This window comes from Pteropus medius, unplaced genomic scaffold (genome assembly GCF_902729225.1).
Source record: "Pteropus medius unplaced genomic scaffold, Ma_sr-lr_union100, whole genome shotgun sequence".
In the NCBI taxonomy this organism is placed as follows: Eukaryota; Metazoa; Chordata; class Mammalia; order Chiroptera; family Pteropodidae; genus Pteropus; species Pteropus medius.
In genome coordinates, this window is record NW_024349798.1 from 13,897,454 (window position 1) to 13,916,762 (window position 19,309).

At 37.7% G+C, this 19,309-nt stretch overlaps 1 protein-coding gene across 5 annotated transcripts in view; it reads left to right on the top strand.

Moving 5' to 3' along the window:
• Positions 1–19,309, top strand: part of MPV17L (MPV17 mitochondrial inner membrane protein like) — a 35,364-nt gene that overhangs the window by 1,919 nt on the left and 14,136 nt on the right. For 3 of the 5 annotated variants that reach the window (XM_039885400.1, XM_039885403.1, XM_039885402.1), the window contains exons 2-4: positions 1,030–1,100; positions 3,969–3,998; positions 6,799–6,897. In XM_039885400.1, the coding sequence (XP_039741334.1) occupies positions 1,030–1,100; positions 3,969–3,998; positions 6,799–6,897 (200 nt within the window). Of the gene's footprint in view, positions 1–1,029; positions 1,101–3,968; positions 3,999–4,077; positions 4,770–6,798; positions 6,898–8,645; positions 11,115–19,309 lie in introns of those variants that run through there. The other 2 variants (XM_039885401.1, XM_039885398.1) reach the window with 2 other exon arrangements.

Here is a 19,309-nt window from a genome sequence, read left to right on the forward strand (position 1 = left end):
TATGAAACAGAGGCCTGCCCAGTTGCTCCTTTGTTTTGCTTTTCATATTTCTGGCCCAGTGTCCTTCTCTTGTTAGAATGAAGGGGGAAGGCGGGAAGGGGTGGGTTGGGTGTTTTGTTCCACTTGGAAATTGCCAGTATCAGATGATGCTTTGTGCCTGGCCACCTTAGGGGATTAGAATAGTTGTAATTAAGAGGTCTGGCTCAGAATCCACACCTGGGTTGGTCTTGGACCCATACTAACCTCCCTGAGCTCTTTCCTCCTCCGAAACTCTTAACATCCTCAGCCAATGGTTAGGAGGGTCAAATGGAATAATGCATGTAAATTTGCACTTAATTAGTGCTGGGTAGGTGGACCAGGATACCAGTATTCTGGCTGAATTTTACTCTGAGTCCTGTTCTAAAAATCCCCTTCAGTTGGTTGAAAGGATCTTATTTCCCCTTCTCCCTAATTGGAGTTAAGATAGCATTTTTAAAGCACTCGTTCTTAAATCCTTCCTAAAATAGGAGGGTTCTGTCCTTGCTCCCTGAATATCCTTTCAGGGTTGTTGAACAATAGGCTGAATTGGTGTTCTGCTTTTCAATTCTGGTTAGAAAGCCTCTTTCTTTGATGGGAAACTTGTAGTCGCCAGAATACCCAGGCCGTCAGCCTTTATTAAAAAGGTAATTAAATTTAAGAAATTTTAAGCACATCACAAAAAGTTTGGAAGTGGGAGAAGATAAGTCACCAACAGTCTCACTATCTCAACACTGCTGTTTTTGTGAATTTTCTTAGTTTTTAAAGAAATGATCATTCCACTTTAACTTTTATACTCTGCTGGTCTCACTTCATGTTTATTATTCCTTTAAAATTTATCTAGTTTTAGAATAGAGGTTATATTCTATTTTCACTGTTGGGTCAGAAGGGACAGATGTAATGAGTGACAGTGGTGTTTACATGTTGAAATAGAAAACTTGAATACGAACTGTTATACAGTATTTTTCTTACTGAATCTTTTAAAATTGTTTTGGCGTGTGTTTTTGCAAATAGGTATGAGTATTCTCCAGAGAAAGGATGACATATTTGGGGACCTGAAAAAGAAATTCTGGAATACATACATGGTAAGACAGACTTTTGCAAATGCAACCAAGATCTTTTTGTACATTTTTAACATTAAAAACATTTTAATAAAAATATTTTCAAATAAGGGCTTCAGGTGGTTGGCACAAGGGTACAATATTTTGACAGATCTTAAATTTGTTTTGATAGATGAATAAAAAGAAGCTTTAGAGTGTCTATACATGTCTCTGAATTTTAGTCACAAAAATCACAGTGATTTTTGCAATATGGCAACTCAGATAGATATATTATTTCTTAGAAATATATCTAATATTACATCCTTGTCTTTGATATAGTTTTTAAAAACTTTAATATGGAAATAATTTCAAACTTACAGAAAAATAACAGGAACATTTCAAAAATACCCTTATACCCTTTGCCCAAGTTCACCTATTATTAACATTTTGCTCTATTTCTTTTATTATTTGCTTGCTCTATATGTCATCCCTCCATCTTTCTAATGTTTTTCTAAACCATTTTGGAGTTAGTTACACACAGAATTACGCTTTACGCTTAGATACTTAGCGATCTCTTTTTTTAGAATGAAGATGTTCTCATATAACCAGAGAATAGTTATCAACTTCGAAAAATATAACAGTGATGATAATCCTTTTTGCTCATCTACTACCCATATTTCATTTTTGTCATTTGACCATCTCATGGCCTTTATAGCGTTTCTTTACCTTCCAGTACAGGATCCAGTTCAAGATCAGGCAGTGCATTTAGTTCTCATGTATCTTTAGTGGCGATGTGTCCTCCTCAAGGTCATCACAGCAGAGGGGCGGGTGCAGGATATCCTTCTGCCTCTCATAGGTGACATCAATTTTCACCACCTGGTCAAGGTGTCTGATTTTTCCACTATGTAGTTACTGTTTTTTCTCTTGAAACTAATAAGCAGTCTGTAGGGAGGCTCTTTAAGACCATGCAAATAAATATCCTGCTCCCCATCAGAATATCTCCCCTCACCCTGGATTTGCTACTCACTGACGATTCTGCCTGAACCAGCCTTTGCTCTTGTAGTGGTTCCAAAAGATGGGTTTCCAGCTCCAGCACTGGTGCCACATTAACTGGATGGCTCTCAATGTTCTGTAAACAAGAGCCCGCTCTTCTCTCCCATTTATTTAGTTACTTATTTCTCTGTTTATTATCAGTATGGACTCAGGGATTCCCATGTTTTTCAATGGTTTACCATTCATTCCTGCGGTTAATTATTTTTGACGCTTAAGTGTCCTAGATTGGGCCAGTCGAGGGTCCCTTCGAGCTAGCTCCCACGTCCTTGTGACATCCCCCGTTATTTTAAAAATCACTCTTTCACAACAAGATGTTCCGGGCTCATCTTATACCTTGTGTTTGCCCTTCTCCAGGGCTGGAATCAGCCGTTTCTCTGAGGAGTCCTTTTTCCTTTTAGTGGGGAATAGTAGAGGAGACCAGGACCTGTGCATGATGTAATGATGTGTTTTGAAAGAAAAAAATTGCCATGAGAAGGAAAGCCATGTTTGCATGAGTTCACTCTCCTGATTGTTTTTCCTGAAGTGGTAATTTCTTAAATGAGTATATACTTTAAATAACTTTTATTGCAACAGTTTATTGTAGAAACTTTAAAAAATAAAGATTAGTAAAAACAAGAAAAGGAAATAATACCACCTTTATATTACTAGTGTAATACTCTTAAGGACTATTTTGAAATGATCTTCAATGAAGACATACAGGCTACCTTTTTTGGGTGTTCTGGACAAAACTGCCAGGATTTTTGGGGGGTGGGCTGGGAGGTATAATTTACATTACAAGACCTCTATCCGTGAGGAAAAAAATCCATAATGATGACCTTTTTGTGAGAATGTACAGGTTAAAGCCTGTTAAAATAAATCTATCTTGAAATATTTTGTAATGCACCAAAATGCCAGCTAAACTTAATTCTACAGCATGAAATAGCAGACTATATTATTAGCAAGTCATTCCACAAAGAATAGTTTAGTATATAGTTTCTAATTTTTATTGAGATATACCAGGATTTGATTAGCAGCTGCATCTCCCACCAGGTTGGGGCCGTGCCAGCTCCTCCCCGCCCCCAACCCCAACGCTGGTGCTGTCGGCCATCCCCTGCCCGGCCGTAACCACGTGCCACCGAGAAGCCGTGCTCAAAAATACCCATATGTCAGAGAAGAGGCAACAGGACCCAGGGGCAGGGGGTGGCTGCTGAGGAGTTGAGGAAATATAACATTGGGTCCCTTTCTTAAGAAGGAATTTGACAAGAAGTACACCTGATGCTGTGTCGTGGGGAGGAACTTCAGTAGTTATGTGACACGTGAAAGGGAACACTTCATCTACTTCCACCTGGGCCAAATGGCCTTCCTTCTGTTCAAATCTAGTTAAAAACAGATTAGCGATCCATCCAAAAACAAGGACTGCAGCCTAAATTCCAAATATCAGAGACTGAAATCTTCAGCCTCGCCTGAAGGGAACACCTTGATCTTGAACCTCTGCGTTGTTTTGTACAGGGCATTCTCTGTACCCATTTGTTGTGGATATTGAACGATTAGCAAAACCAAAACATTTTATTGATGATCCTTTTTATCAGTATGTTCCTGTATCATTTGCTTGGAGTAAACAGGAAAATTGCGATTGATATATGACTGCAAAGTCTGGATCTGTGAATATAACTACTAAAAATGTCTTGAACCCAAAAGGTTTTGTCACAACTCCCCACGACCTTAAGTGGTCTAATTTAATCGGCTTAGTCTGAAATATCATACCACGTCCGCATTCTTTCGGCCTGGTATTTTGCAATCTTTTGTAGAATAAACTGAAGGCTTGTGTTGTGTGATTAAAAAGGCATTCTAATAAAGCTTTCGTGTTTTGTCTAATTCCAGACTGGTCTGATGTACTGGCCTTTTGTACAGGTGAGTTTCAAACTACTCAGAATGCTCACTCCTGGCTTTGGTTTACGTGGAGCCCTAACGTATTTTCTTTCCGTTACAGCTGGTCAACTTTAGCTTTGTTCCTATTCAGTGGAGAACAGCTTGCTCTGGACTCTATGGTCTTCTGTGGGCCACCTTTCTGTGTTATTCACAACAGAGTGGTGATGGCACACTGAGGTCAGTTTTCACCTTTCTTCATTTAAAAGAGGCCAATGCAGTTGAAAGGCCCCGGGAGAAGTGAGACGTCAAGGACTCCCTGAAAGTGACAATTTTTTTTCTTAAATGCAGTTATGTGCTCTACTTGAGAGAATTGCTATTCCATAGACTCATTTGTTTCTTAATTATCAATAAGTAAAATAAGAGGAAAGTATAACCTTTCTAATATTTTCACTTCTTTAATACTTTGCTTAATACCAATAACAGTGCCAAAATGGCATTTTACGATTACTACTATTTCTATCCTAATATTTAAATGCCATTGAATTATATTTAATGCATTTAAATATTAATGCCATTTAAGTAACCTGTTTTGATTGTATACATCTCTCTTCTAATATCTCAGGTGATTCCTAAACACTTTTGAATCAGATTACCTTTCATACCAAAAATAGTTCTTATAGTGAATTTCTGTTTACTCAATCAAGGACAAGATTGAATAACCAGTTTCCCCACACACACACCAAAAAAAAAAAAAAAAAAATTCTATATAATCATTTTATGCTGATATTAAAGTTCTGTAAGTATATTTTATATATAAAAAATGGTGTGTGATCAGGGTGTCCTGTATAGAATATATTTTTTCGATGTCTTCTATTTTCATAGTTTCTAAGTTAGTACTTTTTAATGTTTTTTAGCTTTGGGCATATTCATTACCCCATTTCCCAGACATAGGAAATATACAAAATATTTGACTTCTTAAAGAAATATATTGAGTGAAGTTTCAGGAAAAAAAAAAGAACAATTTTTATTCCTTTGGAAAGAAGAACTCTATTCCACCGCTTTGCAGGGAAAATAGTGACCGCAAATTTCACACCGATGTCATATTTTTAAATATCAATGCTTTAAACTAAATTTTTTTATTTTTTATTTTTCATAGTAACATTGGTTAATGAAATCCAATAAGTTTCAGCTGTACACTTTAACAGCAAAGCACATATATGTTTACCCTGCGTGTTCACCTCCCATAGTTAGAGTTCTTTCCGTCACCACGTATTTGACCCCCTTTACCTCATCCCCTGACCCCCACGCCCTACCCTCTGGTAACCACTAGTCTATAGTCCATGTCCATGAGTCTCTGTTTGTTTGTCCTGTTCATCTGTTGCTTTTAGGTTTATATCCCATATATAAGTGATATCATGTGATTTTTCAACTTTTTTCTGTCTGGCTTATTTCGCTTAGCATAATTATCTCGAGGTCCATCCATGTTTAAACTAAATTTTTATAGGTAGTCTTTAAGGTAAACGTGAGAAACTTGATCCAGTCTTTCACATTTATTCAGTCTGTCTCAAAGTTAGCGGGTTTAAAAATTATATGACTCAAGAAGTTTCAGCAAATTTCACCTAAGAATTTTACCACAATTCTGTTGCTTCCAGTGGAGTATTGCACAAATTTAAAGATGTGAAGCACTGAAATGTTGATAAATTTATCTTGAGAATTTATATTTAAGATTAAGAATTTATTCTTTAAAATTTTAAAGCATATACTTTATGTAATTTGAAATACAAATTTATATAAGTCATAGTATATAACTTCTAAGTATACAATTTGAATTTTATTTTACATTATTGGGACAATGGTAAGGAAATTTCTAGATAGTTTAATTCTGAAATGATGTGTTATGTTCATCGCTTTAAAAGTAGTTAATACAACAGAAAAGCTATTTCACAATATTTAAAACACATTTTGTCATTAAAAAAGTATATTTAGAGTAAGTACTCCTTGATGAGCTTCAGCATTACTTTTATGATGAAAGAATAGTGTTTACATTTGTATAAAAGTAATTGAGGAAACAGACCTTGTTTATACTGTCAAGAGGAAAACTCATTATTCATGAAAAAGTATGATAATCTTTATTCAATAATGTATTACTATGTACCATAGAGGAAATATAGCATGTGTGCTCTGAATTTTTGCAAATAATACACTTTCAGTTTTTAATGCAAGAGTACTTCTGTGTTTCAGTGTGAGCTCACTCCAAATAATGCAATGTTTGTTTTAAAATGCTGCCATCCTGGGTCCAACATACTCTAGATCTCACAGGGTTTAGAACCAAGCAGGCGGCCTTTTTCCCCCAGACTTTCCTCCAACACTAAGGTGTTGCTGTACCATGTTCTTCTGGCCCTATTTTGCTCAGGCAAAGGTGAAATGTATAATTCATTTCCTTTAGCAGAGTTGAGGTAGACTGGATTTTCAAACAACTTTACCTAACGTGTCGAAAACAAAAGGGAAATTTGGAGGATGTCAAAATCATTTCTCAAAAAAGTCTACAGAATACCAATTTCTGATCCTTTCATGGTTAGCTTGAACTCCGGGATCACAGATCCTGTCCTTGGTCTAAGCATTTGGGGTATTTACCCTGTAGCTCTAATGACACCTTCCCAGCATTATTTTCTGACTTCCTGGTTGTCACCATATGATAATGCCATTGGCCACCACCACCAGGGAGCTTTATTCTTGGTCCTGCCACTATTAAAATCGAGAGTGTCTTTTTGGACTCCTAGTTTCCATTTCCAGTCTCAGAAGCTTCTTTGCCAAATAACTGAAAAATGACTTCTTAATTCAGGGGAGAAGTTTTCCTCCTATGCAAATGGATGCCATCACCCTTATAACAAATGCCATTAAGTGGCCAGTGTGGGGATGTAAAGAGATAAACAACATGGCGGTAAGTATTAAACGAAGTTCATGGTCTAGTTGAGAGTATAAGTAAAAAAAAAAAAAGATAATCTGATTCTCAGGACATCTATACCAATTCATCATTCAGTGCTCGAACAGCATCTGTGACAAGTGGTCAATATAAAGCTTGACTGTTACTCAAGGAATGCAGTAGGTTAGTGGCAGAAGCAGAAGGCACTTTGAAGACATGGTGCCCTGGGTAATCTGGGAAGGCTTCATGGGGGAGATGCCTGAGCTGGATCTTAAAGGATGGAAAGTCACAAGACTCTAACGGTCTGTGAACTGGGGTGGTAACGGTAGGATCAGATCGGATCAGATGAGATCTTGAGAATAGAGCAAAGAGAAAAGAAAGGCATTTAAGTTTTCACATAAGGGGGAATTTTTATAGCCCATTCCTCAACTTTAAATAATGGAGATGCTTCTATTCAGCTTAGTTGTAATTAAAAATGCATAATTTGCAACTTATCTGTCTTTTTCACTTGTAGGAAAATTAATAAAAGCTATTCTCTTTTATCTATATCGTAGTTGGTTTGGTAAGAGAATTAAAACAATGTGAGAGTTTGCATGTATTTAAAATTTTCTCATACCAACTTTGAGAGTGGCATGTGAAAATATTGTCATCAAAATTTGTTCAGTGAGGTGATTCAGTGTACAAAGTAATCGATTATTTACCCACTATGCAGTCAGTGAAATTTGGCATTTAGGGGTTCCTACAAATGAAGGATGATTTAGGAAAACTTTATCTTATAAAGTATTGATATTCCGTGTGCCAGAATAAGAAAACTAATGAATGAAAGTAATTTCAACTACTAAAAGATATAGTTCACAGAGGAAACCATTTTTACATTCTAGTACTCCATTAGCAGTTGTAATTTTGGTTTGTAATGCTTTGAAGAAAAATTTGTTTTATTACCTCACAATGAAGTCTATAAAGAGATTTAATTTTGGTATTTCAGGTTGTATCTAAATAGGGCCTCCAGATCAACTCTGTTAATCAAAGTAAATGTAGATAATCTCTTCAATTGAGGTAAATTACAGAACCACAATTTCTAACTCATCCACCATTACTGTATACTTTCTTAGTACTGTTTTTCTTCCGAGGAGTGTCTTTGTTTAGGATTTGAAGTTATTGAAAATATTTTTTGCTCTGTGGGCAATTTACTTTTAGTTCAGTGAAATTTTGTGTGAATTTTTACAGCATGTTTGCCAAAACGGATTGTATCCAGAACATGCTTAATGTATTCTGCAGGCAGCTTTCATTTGAAATTAAGTTCATCTTCTGAAAATATTAGAAAGTTAATGGATTTTTGTGCCTGAAGATTTTAGCCTTGCATTGGCTACGTTTAATCCAGTTTTACCCATAATGTTTAGAATTTAAAGAAACCAAATCACTCAAAATGCAATTAAACAATTGAAAAAATTTTCTTCTAACACTCTCGATGGCCAATAATAGAAAAGAGAAATCTGAAGTTTAAAGATAAGGAACGGATAAAGATCTGTGAATAGTGGCCAACCAAGTATCTAGAAGGAAATAGTAACTGAGTAACATTTTGGGCATGTATCAATTATAATTTATCCTTTTCTAGTTCTGTTTTCCTTCGTAACTCTGTTTTTCCTTAAATTAATCTTTATTCATCCATATCTTCCTTCTTCTTTTTCTGTCGAATGGCTCTATCAAACCCCCTTCTCCTGTTCTTTATCCCTCCTCCCGCAACCATGACCACCCAAACACTCCAGGAAAGCAGAATAATTGTGATGGGGTTACGAACCAGAGCATTTAAGTGATATGACAGCCATGCTTACAGAGATGGTGGCAGAGATCCCTCACTGGAGAGAAAAGGAGGAAGGATCAGAGAATTTTGAAGTGAGTAAACATTCTGGAGGCAGTTTCCATTTGAAATTAGGTTCATTTGGAAGTATTAGAATTCTAATGGATTCTTGTGCCTGAAAATTTCGAGTTTCTTTTTTCCTTTTCAGAGATCCTCTCCTTTCTCTATGTGCCCTTTCCCTGCATTCCCTCTGGTTATAATGTGCTGTCTTCCAAATTAGTTCTTGTTTCTTTTCCTCGCCTCTTAAAACTCCCATTCTTTCCATGTAGGTGATTTTTACTAGATGTAGAAAAGTAGGTTTATTAAGCTAATTTACTGAGATGTGGATGACAACCTTTCTAGCTGTTTTGGTTTTTTTAAAATTTTTTTAATTGTTAACACAAATCTGGATGGAATTTCAGGAACTCTTGCTGTTGCAGGAGGGGGTTGAGAGAACAGGGTATATTTTAGGAAGAAGACTCTGATATACTTCACGGCGTGCTTTCCATGCTCCTTGGCATTCAAACTAGCTTGGCAAAGATCATTGCCATGTGTTGTGAACTTTCCACCTTGGGCGGTCGTTATCTGTTTGCATATTTTTATTTCCTACCACACTGTGACCTTCTAGAGGGAAGAATATATTTCTAATTTATATTTGTACCTGAAACATCCAGCACTGTGTCCAACACATGGCAGAAACTCTGCAACACTGTCGAATGAATTATGTAGTTAGTGAATGTTTTACCTATTGCTTTTTACCTATTAACTGGTGCTGAGAAGTCTGGACTGATTGCTCTTCCATTTTCATGCCCACATGCAGACAGCTGTCCTGGGCACAGTCTAGAACTTCACCTATTCCAGCCCTAGGCTCAGAAAATTATGTTTTCTTGGGGGGTGGTTATGATCTGTGGGCTTCGATTCCCCTGGCCCAACTTGCACATATCCCTCAGAAAACCATCTGTTCACACCTCTCCCCAACTCTACAAGACTGGATTGTTTGTCTTTGAGAACTAGGTAAAATCATGGTAGTTGGGCCTTTGATGGTTAATTTTATGTGACAACCTGACTGGGCCATGAAGTGCCTAGATATTCAGTCAGACATTATAGGTGTTTCTCAGAAGTCGTTTTTGGATGAGATTAACATTTGAATGGATAGACTGAGTCAAGCAGATTGCTCTCCCTGCTGTGGGTGGGCCACATCCAATCAGTTGAAGGCTTAAATAGAACAAAAAGGCCAACCCTCTCCCAAGGAAGAGGATTCTTTCTGCTCCCAAACTGGGATATTGGCTTTTTTTCTCCCTTCAGACTTGAACTGAAACATCGGCTTTTTCTGAGTCTCAGATGGGAACTACACTGTCAGCTCCCCTGGATCTCAGGCCTTCAGACACAGGCTGGAAATAAACCATTGGCTCTCCTGGGTCTCTAGCTTGCAATTCACCCTGCAGATCTTGGGATTTGCCTTCATAGTCACATGAGCCAATTCCTTACTATAAATCTCCTATATATGCATCCTCTTGGTTCTCTTTCTCTGGAGAACTAATAAACCCTTGTTCATTCATGTATGTTAATATTTCATAGTTTGTGGTTCATGCAGTGTGGTTGTCTGTGGGCAGTGACCACCAGCTCACAACCATCAACAGATCATTACTTTCTAGTACCCCTGTAGGCTGTCACCCACTCCTACTCCACAGCCTCTCTGTGGGACCACAAATCTATCTAACTGGAAAATGGAAATTCAGCCAGGTAGCCAGATAATTGCCACATAACAAAAGTGACTACATTCTCACTTTAGGTCGACAGTGGATGGGATATGTATGTTGTGAATTCTGTGCATGTTAAGGGTTGAGGATTGATTCCGGTTAGATTGCAAACCTTGTTGGAGCTGAGATATTACAGTGCTTGATTATGCTTCTTAGTGAAGGATATGATCAATGTGATTGATACTCGACCTCTATACAGAGGTCAAATAGTTGGTCAGACAGCTGCCATGTTAAATATTGCCTTTTTAGTGACGAAAAGCTGTATTGGTTCATTTTCTTATATTTACGTCAAGGTCCTATTTTTCGGAGCCATGGGGCCCAAATGATCTTTTCATATTTGGAGGTGGAAAGTGTTGTAAGAGCAACACTAGTTGGTTCATTTTCAAGTTTAAATTTTATGTATAAAATATGTATATTAAATTTTTGATAAAATGTGATTTAGTGTATATGAAAAATAAATGAGTTTTAGTTAAGTACATCAAATGACTGTCTGTTTGTGTTGGTGGTGGTATGAATATTCTGAGAAATGTGTAAAGGAAATGAGTTTTGCATCCTGTAATCTTTTCTAATCATCTTTATTGCAAGTACAAGATTTATGCCTTTACTTTGGATTGAGATAAAAGTTGTCCTTATCTGTTTATACATGTTCTTTGTTACTTATTGAATTCTTCCCAATGTTTGGCCTATTTCCTATGTCTCTATGTACTCATAGAGCTGAAAATTTAGAACTGAAATTGTTCCCAAGTGATTTCCCAAGAAAACATTCTTTTTGAGCATAAACAGGAAAAAGATGCAGCGTTAAGATCCTCTTATTAATACCGAAGAGGCAAACTTGAACTTCAGCTTCAAGTCACAGAATCTGCTCTTTCCACCGTCTTGTGTCCACGTGGCTCCTTTGGTCTGGAGTCCACTAATTTCTTCATTCACGATTTAAGTTCTTTTCTACTGTATAGACTGGAATAGATTTCCCCAAATGTATGCAATGAAAGAACTGAGGTTATATACTCGAAAGGCATGTTGGATTGTTCTGGAGCTGAGTTCAGCGAACATTCATACATTTATCCTGCTTAGGAATGTATACATACACGGGCCTCAAGGTCTCCTTAGATCTTTCCGTGGTTATCTTCTCCCTACAGCATCTTCATTTTAGGTCTCTCTCTGTTGTTTCAACATTATAATCAAACTATTGTGGAGGTAATGAGAATAGTAAGTAGGGGTCAGAAAGTTAATTTGGAGTGTGAGAAATGGGATTCCCTTCCTTGTACAGAACACTTCGCTTTTAGTTTTCTAATTTGACAGGGATAGAACAGATGAAATAAATTATGTGTAGGGCTCAGGTTTCGAGTTTGTTAAACTTTCACGCATCATTCTGAGTGTCTTCTGTGTAAGGATTGCAAATTAGAAAATTAAAATCGAAACTACTAAACCAAAGTGAAAAGATTCTCCGTTCACGTGATTTCTTCAACGGCATGCCTCTAAATTGAAGATTAGGAGAATGCTTTTAGGGGGAAAATGTGTGTCAGTAAAGGTTCTTGTATATTTGGGCCATTTTATTTTATTGCTACTAAAAGTGGGAAAAATTAGTTTGTGCATGGGTTGAATGCCGGTGAGAATGCTTAATAATATTTAGAGGACTTAGTAAAGGGACGCAAAGATATAAACCCACCAGATAGAAACGATAATCTGTCGAATTTTTGCAGACAGACTGTTTTTGCTCCTTAGTGATAAATAATACTAAAGTGAATCATAATTTCCAGGCCTTTGGCCAATAAAGAATAGTATTAGAGAATTTCCTGCAGGTGATGTGTGAAATTTTTGCATAGAGTTAATGATTGCGAGCAGTTTATTTTTCCCTCTGGGAGAAATTATAAAGAGCAATATATATATATATATATATATATATATATATATATATATATATATATATATATATCTTGAGTCACTTCTCAACAGTTTGGAGCAATTAGGCTTTTACCTGAAGAAATGAAAACTTTGCACTATTTTAAAACAAAGTATATAAAAGTCAATTGTAAGGCTAAGGCTAACAAAAAGTGTAGAAAGAATGATGAAAGGTACAGACAGATGGTAAAAATGAAAATCACCAATTTATTAATTACTCCTCACTATGCTTCTTCTGCCGTAGACTGGTTTCTTCGTTGTCCCTTCAGAGTCTGACATTTGCTAGTGTGTCCCCTTCTAAGATATTGTGACCTTTCCTCCTTTTTATTCAAATTTTACTCTTTCAACTTTTGTTGGGGATATAGGGCTAGGTTAGTATTTCATCCCTGTGCTGGGTCCAGTTTGTATGGGCTCCAACCTTCCCCCCAGGGGTTAAGGAAAATAGGATTTATCTACACAGGGCAATCTAGAGGGCTGGGTTGCGCCTGAGCCACAGATGTGTGTCTGTCTTGCTGGGAAGTGAACATGCAGGCAATGAGAACTGTCATCCACGAAGCTTTTGGACATAGACCGAGGCTGGTGTTGGCTTAGGCAGTGACTCAGGAGATCAGTGAGCCTTGACCTAGCTCCCCATTTCAGGAGAGGTCCAGTGTTCACTCTGCAGAAACTGGGGGGCCTTTAGGTGCCGACTCATCTCTTTGTCCAGGTGATCCCTTGCTTGCATTTCACCTCCCTCTGTTAAAGAATCTATGTCCCAGGGCAAGATAATCTGACTCTTCATTTATTTTTATCAAATCTAGTAATCATTGCAGAAATTTTATGCCCGGAGCCCTATGGGACTTGACTTTAGATACTCAGAACTAAGTTTCTGGACTGTCAGAACTATTTATAAGTCATTCTTCTTTGGTAGGTTTCCAAAGCCTGTTTTGAAATCCAAAAAGCTAATAATTGACTGACTTCTGGGTTATCTTTTTTTTTTTTTTTTAACTGTATCTTACTTACCATGAGCCACTGGGGCTGGGAAAGGGCCATGTATACAATAGATGGTGGTGGGAAACTCAAGTTACTAATTCACTATAAGACCTACTGCTCATTCATTCATTTACTCATTTATTCAACAAAAATTTATCAAATCGAGGACCTACTCTATATTTTAAAGTTGGCTTGCAAAGCCCAGCATCAGCCCCTTTGCCATTAAGCCATTCCTTCCTGCTCTGGTTTTTATTACAGTTCTTTCCTCCTGATTCTTAGAGCATTTGTAATCTGTACCACACAATTTAGCCGTTAATTATATATTATTTGGCATTGTAAGCCATCTCATTTATGTTATCTTTCCTCCTGCTAAATTGAAGGTCATTGAAATGAAGGACTATGTTTTATATTTCTTCTCTATCCCTCCTACCCAACGCCTTGCTCAAAGGAATTCAAGAAATACTTGTCGGTTGATTTCTCTGTAAATGACTACTGACATTGGCATGAATTGCATTCATGCATAGAAACCTCTGGAAACTGAAGAAAGTAGGTTTCTTTGACTTTGCTAGCTAGTGAAATCAGTGATATGCCATTAAACTTCAAGTTTATGGAGAGAGAAAGGGGAGGGGAGGTAGAGGGGTGACTAAGATTGAAGGCAGAGGTTCTCAACTGAGATGCCCTCTGGGTAGGCTTGCCAGATTTAGTAAATAAAAATACAGGACACCAACAATGAGTAACTTCTTAGTATAAGTCCATTCCAAATATTGCATTTGGAGCATGTGAATAAAATTTATTTGTTGTTTATATGAAATTCAAATTTAACTGAAAGTTCTATATTTTTTCTAACAGCCCTACACCCAGGAGATATTCAGCAGTATCTGGAGACGTTTTTGGTTGTCACAGCCTTGTGGGGAGGTGCTACTGGCAACTAGTAGGTAGAGGCTATGGATGCTGCTAAACACTCTACAGTGCATAGGACAGCCCCCACAACAGAGAACGATCTGTTCCAAAATGTCAATCATACCAAGTTGAGAAACTCTGTTCTATAGGATCTAAAGAACCTAGTTCTAGGATATCTTACATTTTGGGCACCATGAGTACACTGCTTACGGTGACCTTTCTAAGGATTTATAAAATCATTTGAAGCTTTAAGTGTTTATACACACATACACACACAGAAGTATAGCTTCGAAATACCAAAAAAAAAAAAAAATCTCAGGAAATCAAAACGAATAAGTTTAAATGCCTTTAGAACAGAATATAATGTTGGCCAGTCATCTACAGCTCAATGCATATAATTACATCATCTATATTAAATATAATGTGGGATGTGGGTGCATTTTAATATGTTTGATACTATGTAGGGTAATCCTTTAAAAGAAAGAGTGTCTGGGTTTTGCAAAGGTTTAAAAATAGTCCTGCTGAAGTCAGTCAGCATCTGAAGTATTGTTTCTGGATTAGTGCACGGAGGGAGAGGGTGAGGTTTCAAGATATGGAGGATGCAAGAATGTAAAAATTTCTCAAAGATCATAGTTGAAATATCCAAGGAAGACTTGGGCGGAAACACAAGGCTAACAGGGTAACTGAGGACAGAAATTAGAGGCAAGGGAGAAAAAAAGAAAAAGTGTTTTTGAATGATCATGAATACAAAATAATTTGTTATAAAGTGCTAAAAATCTTCCCTTCTTTTTCAGTTGTCAGATCTGTAAGTCATCTCATGTCAGTGCTCTGAGAATAAACCCTTGCAATAGCTCTCCATCTCACTCCAAGGAAAAGCCGAGATTCTTACGGTGGTCTAAAGGTCCCATCTACTGCCTTGACCTTTGGCCCTGAGTTCCTACCACTTCCAAGCATACTCTTGCTTTAGGGTCTGTATTAGTTATCTATTGCCGAATAACAAGTTATCCCAAAATGTTATTAAAACAGCAAGCATTTTTTTATCTCAAAAGAGTTTCTATCGGTCAGAAATCCAGGAGCAGCTTAGCTGGGTGGTTCTCACTCGGGGTCTCTCAAGAGGTTACAGTCAAGATGGCAGCTGGGGAGGATCTGCTTCCAGACTCCCCTACGTGGCTGTTGGCTGACGGCCTCAGTTTTTTAGCACGTTGAACTGTTCCATAGGGCAGCTCTCAGCATGGCTTCCCCAGAGTGAGAGATCCAAGAGAGAGAAAGAGCACTCGAGAGAACACCAACACATGCCTTTTTTGCCCTAGTCTTCAAGTCACATATTTTCACTTCTGTCACATTTACTCTATTCTCTTCTGAATCCAGCCCTCGAGGGCATGGATTCCAGGAGGCAGGATCATTAGGGGCCATCTTAGAGGCTGGGTACCACAGGATCTTTGCACTGTCTCTTCCCTGTGATACCCTCATGGCCAACTCCCTCAACATTTATTATCTCCTTCAATTCTTTGCTCGAATGTATCTTCTCAATCAGGTTTACCCCTACAGCTAAAATTGTCATCAGCTCCCATTCCCTGTAAACTCCACCAGGCCCCTTTGCTCTATTTTATTTTTCTATAACACATCTTTTACTATCCCAGTTTACTTATTACATTAAGTGCTTACTTTATGTCTCTACCATTCTCTTCCCCCGAGCTCCAGGAGGGCAGGAGTCTTTGTTTTGCTCACTGATATATCCCAAACTCCCAGAAAAGCATCTGGCATATAATAGGTACTCAATAGGTATTTTTGATTGATTGACTGAATGAAGGAATGAACGAAGACTGTGAAGCAAAACTAGTTTATTTAAAAATTGCTTGAAAAATTTCTGACATCTCAAATAGACAACTATTGCATGTATCGGAGGCCCTTGTCTCAAAAGGAAAACTAGAACCTAAACTAAGCAAGTTCAGCCTTCCACAGGATGGAAGGTAGATAGAAGAGACAAAGCAGAAGTCTTTAACAGATGCATGCGGGTGAGAATGTGGTGAGACTAATATACTTACATGCTGCTGATGGGCGAATAAACTGAATCATCCCCTTTTGGGAAAGTAGTACATGTCACCAGCTATAAAGTGAGTATAGCTTCTAGCACAGTAATTAGTCTCCTGGGAATTTATTCCAAAGAAATAAAAAGAAAAAAGGCACAAAGAGAAGTTTATTATATTATAACAATGAAAATATGAAGATAACATGTCCAGATCTAGGCAAATGGTACATTAACCCAATGAAATGTCATGTCCCATAGAAAATGACAAGTAGGAAGGATTAAAGAACCGTGGGAGGGAAAGCCTACCTGGTCATATAAAATGTTGCCAAACTAGACCTAAGCCTAGGAATGAGAATGGAGCTTTGTCCTTTTCCATCCTCAGCTGTAAGACATTCAGTGGCCTATGCCCAATTCTTCTCCAGCAGGAATTATTTGGACAGGTGGGAGAGGTGGGGTGGGACACCAGGACCTGGAAAGTGAAGTTGGCGGGTAGCAGAAAGGAGTGTGTTCATCTTTCATTACAGTAGTCTTTGATTTGGGTTATCTTTGACTTTTTTCCCCCCTAGTTTCATGCTATTGTGGTGGGAAAAGATGCTTGATACAATTTTAATCTTCTTGAATTTATTGAGGCTTGTTGTGTGGCCTAATGTGTGATCTACCCTGGAGAATGTTCCATGTGCACTTGAAAAAAAAAATGCGTATGCTGCAGTTTCTGAATGAAATGTTCTTTAAATGTCTATTTTATTATTTTTTGTATTTTTATTTTTTTTCTGGTGTGTTGATATTGTGCCTGCCTCCTTACCAGGCTTTCTCATTAGTTGCAATAGCATATAAATATCTATTAAGTAGATCTCGTCTAATGTGACATTTAAGGCCATTATTTCCTTATTAATTTTCTGTCTGGATGATCTGTGCATTGATGTAAGTGGGGTATTAAAAATCCCCTATTATTTATTGTATTACTGTGGAATTCTTCTTTTATGTCCATTAGTAACTGCTTTATATATTTAAGGTGCTCCAATGTTGGGTGCTTAGGTATTTACAATTGGATTGACCCCTTTATAATGATATAACGCCCTTGTCTTTTTTTTACATTTTTTGTTTTGGAGTCTATTTTGTCTGATATGAGTATGGCTACTCCAGCTTTCTTTTCATTTCCATTTGCATGGTATATCTTTTTCTATACCTTCACTTTCAGTCTATATGTGTCCTTTGATTTGAAGTGAGTCTCTTGTAAGGAGCCTATAGGTGGGTCATGTATTTTAAACCATTTAGCCACCCTTTGTCTTTTATTGGAGCATTTAATCCACTTATATTTAAGGTAATTATTGATAAGTATGTACTTATTGACATTTTGTTAATTGTTTTTATAGCTGTCCTTGTTTTGAGGTTTATGTATGTTATTCTTTATCTATCGTGGTCCTTTTTAATCTGATAGGTGTTTAAGTTCGAAAGTATTCTGTAAGGACTATATTTTTACTGACCCCTCCACACTTTGTTACTGATACCATGTTTTAGATCTTTTTGTGTTGTACATCCTCTGCTTATTACAGTTTGAGTTTGATACTTCTTAATAACCTTTGTAGTAGCTTTTCACATGTCTGATTTGCTGTATTTATTGAATATTTGATTTTTCCCGTTCTCATATTTTCTTATTTCTGGTTATGGCCTTTCCGTTTCCTTTTAAAGACCCTTTAACATTTTTTGTAAAGCTGATTTAATGGTGATGAACTCCTTTAGTTTCAGCTCGTCTGGGGAAACTCTTTGTCCCCTTCATTTCTGAATGATAGTCTTGCTGGGTAATTATTCTAAGTTGTGGATTTCTTTCTTTCAACACTTTAAAAATGTCTTTCCACTCCCTTCTGGTCTGTAAAGTTGCTGATGAGACGTCAGCTGATAGCCTTAAAGGGTTTCTTTTGTATGAAACTCTTATTTTCTTCAAGATGGTCTCTTTAACTTTTGCCATTTTAATTACAGTATATCTTGGTGTGGGTCTCTTTGGGTTCACCTTATTTGAAACTCTTTGTGCTTCCTGGACCTGGATGTCTGTTTCCCTTCCCAGGTTAGGAAAACTTTCAGCTATTATTTCTTTAAATAAAGTATCTGTTCCTTTCTCTTTCTTCTCTTTCTGGGGTTCCTATAATGAGAATGTTTGATAGTTTGATGTTATCCCAGAGAGGTTCATTAAACTATCCTCATTTTTTCAAACTCCTTTTTTCTTTCTGCTGTTCTGATTAATAGATTTCTACTAGGCTCTTTCAAGACATTGTTCTTTGTTAACTACTCTGTTGATTCCTTATAGTGTTTTTTTTTTAATCTCAGTTGTATTCTTCAGTTCTGCTTGGTTCTTTCTTATACTTTCTCTTCGTTGAAGTTCTCTCTCAGGTCTTGTATTCCACTCTTAAGTTTGGTGAGCATCCTTGTCAGGCAAATTACTCATTTCCGTTTCCCCAGGGTGTTTTTTTCCCCCGCCTCTGGGGATCTTTCTTTTTCCTTCATTTGAGATATTCTTCTGTCTTCATTTTATGTGACTTTATGTGTTTATTTATATAAATTAGACAAAATAGCTGTCTCTTTCAGTCTTGGAAAAGCGGGCTCTGTGCCGGCGGTGTGTGCCCTCTGGTTTTGGAGGGCCAGTAGGAGTAGAGCAGGTATCTAAAGTGTCCAGGGCACTGGCCTACCCAGCTACAGCATTTCCAGGCGGGGAGGCCACATGCATGTAGTAATGCCCCCTTAACCTCCCCTTGTTCCCTTTATTCTGGCTGAAATGGGCTTGGGCAGTGTGTCCAGAAATGCACTATGGTGACCTTGCAGATAGGCCAGAGCACTTGGGTGGAGTTCCCACCCACCCTATGGAGGTGGAGGGTGATGTAAACAATGATGCTCACCGGCCGCTCCCATCCTGGGGGGGTTCCCGCAGACCCCAGCGAGCTCCCAGGGCTCCCCCAGCCTTCTCGGTACAGTCTCTCTTTCGTTTGTTGTGCCAAAAGTGGTCCTGCGTAGAAGCGACCTCTGTGCAGACTCCGTGTGCGC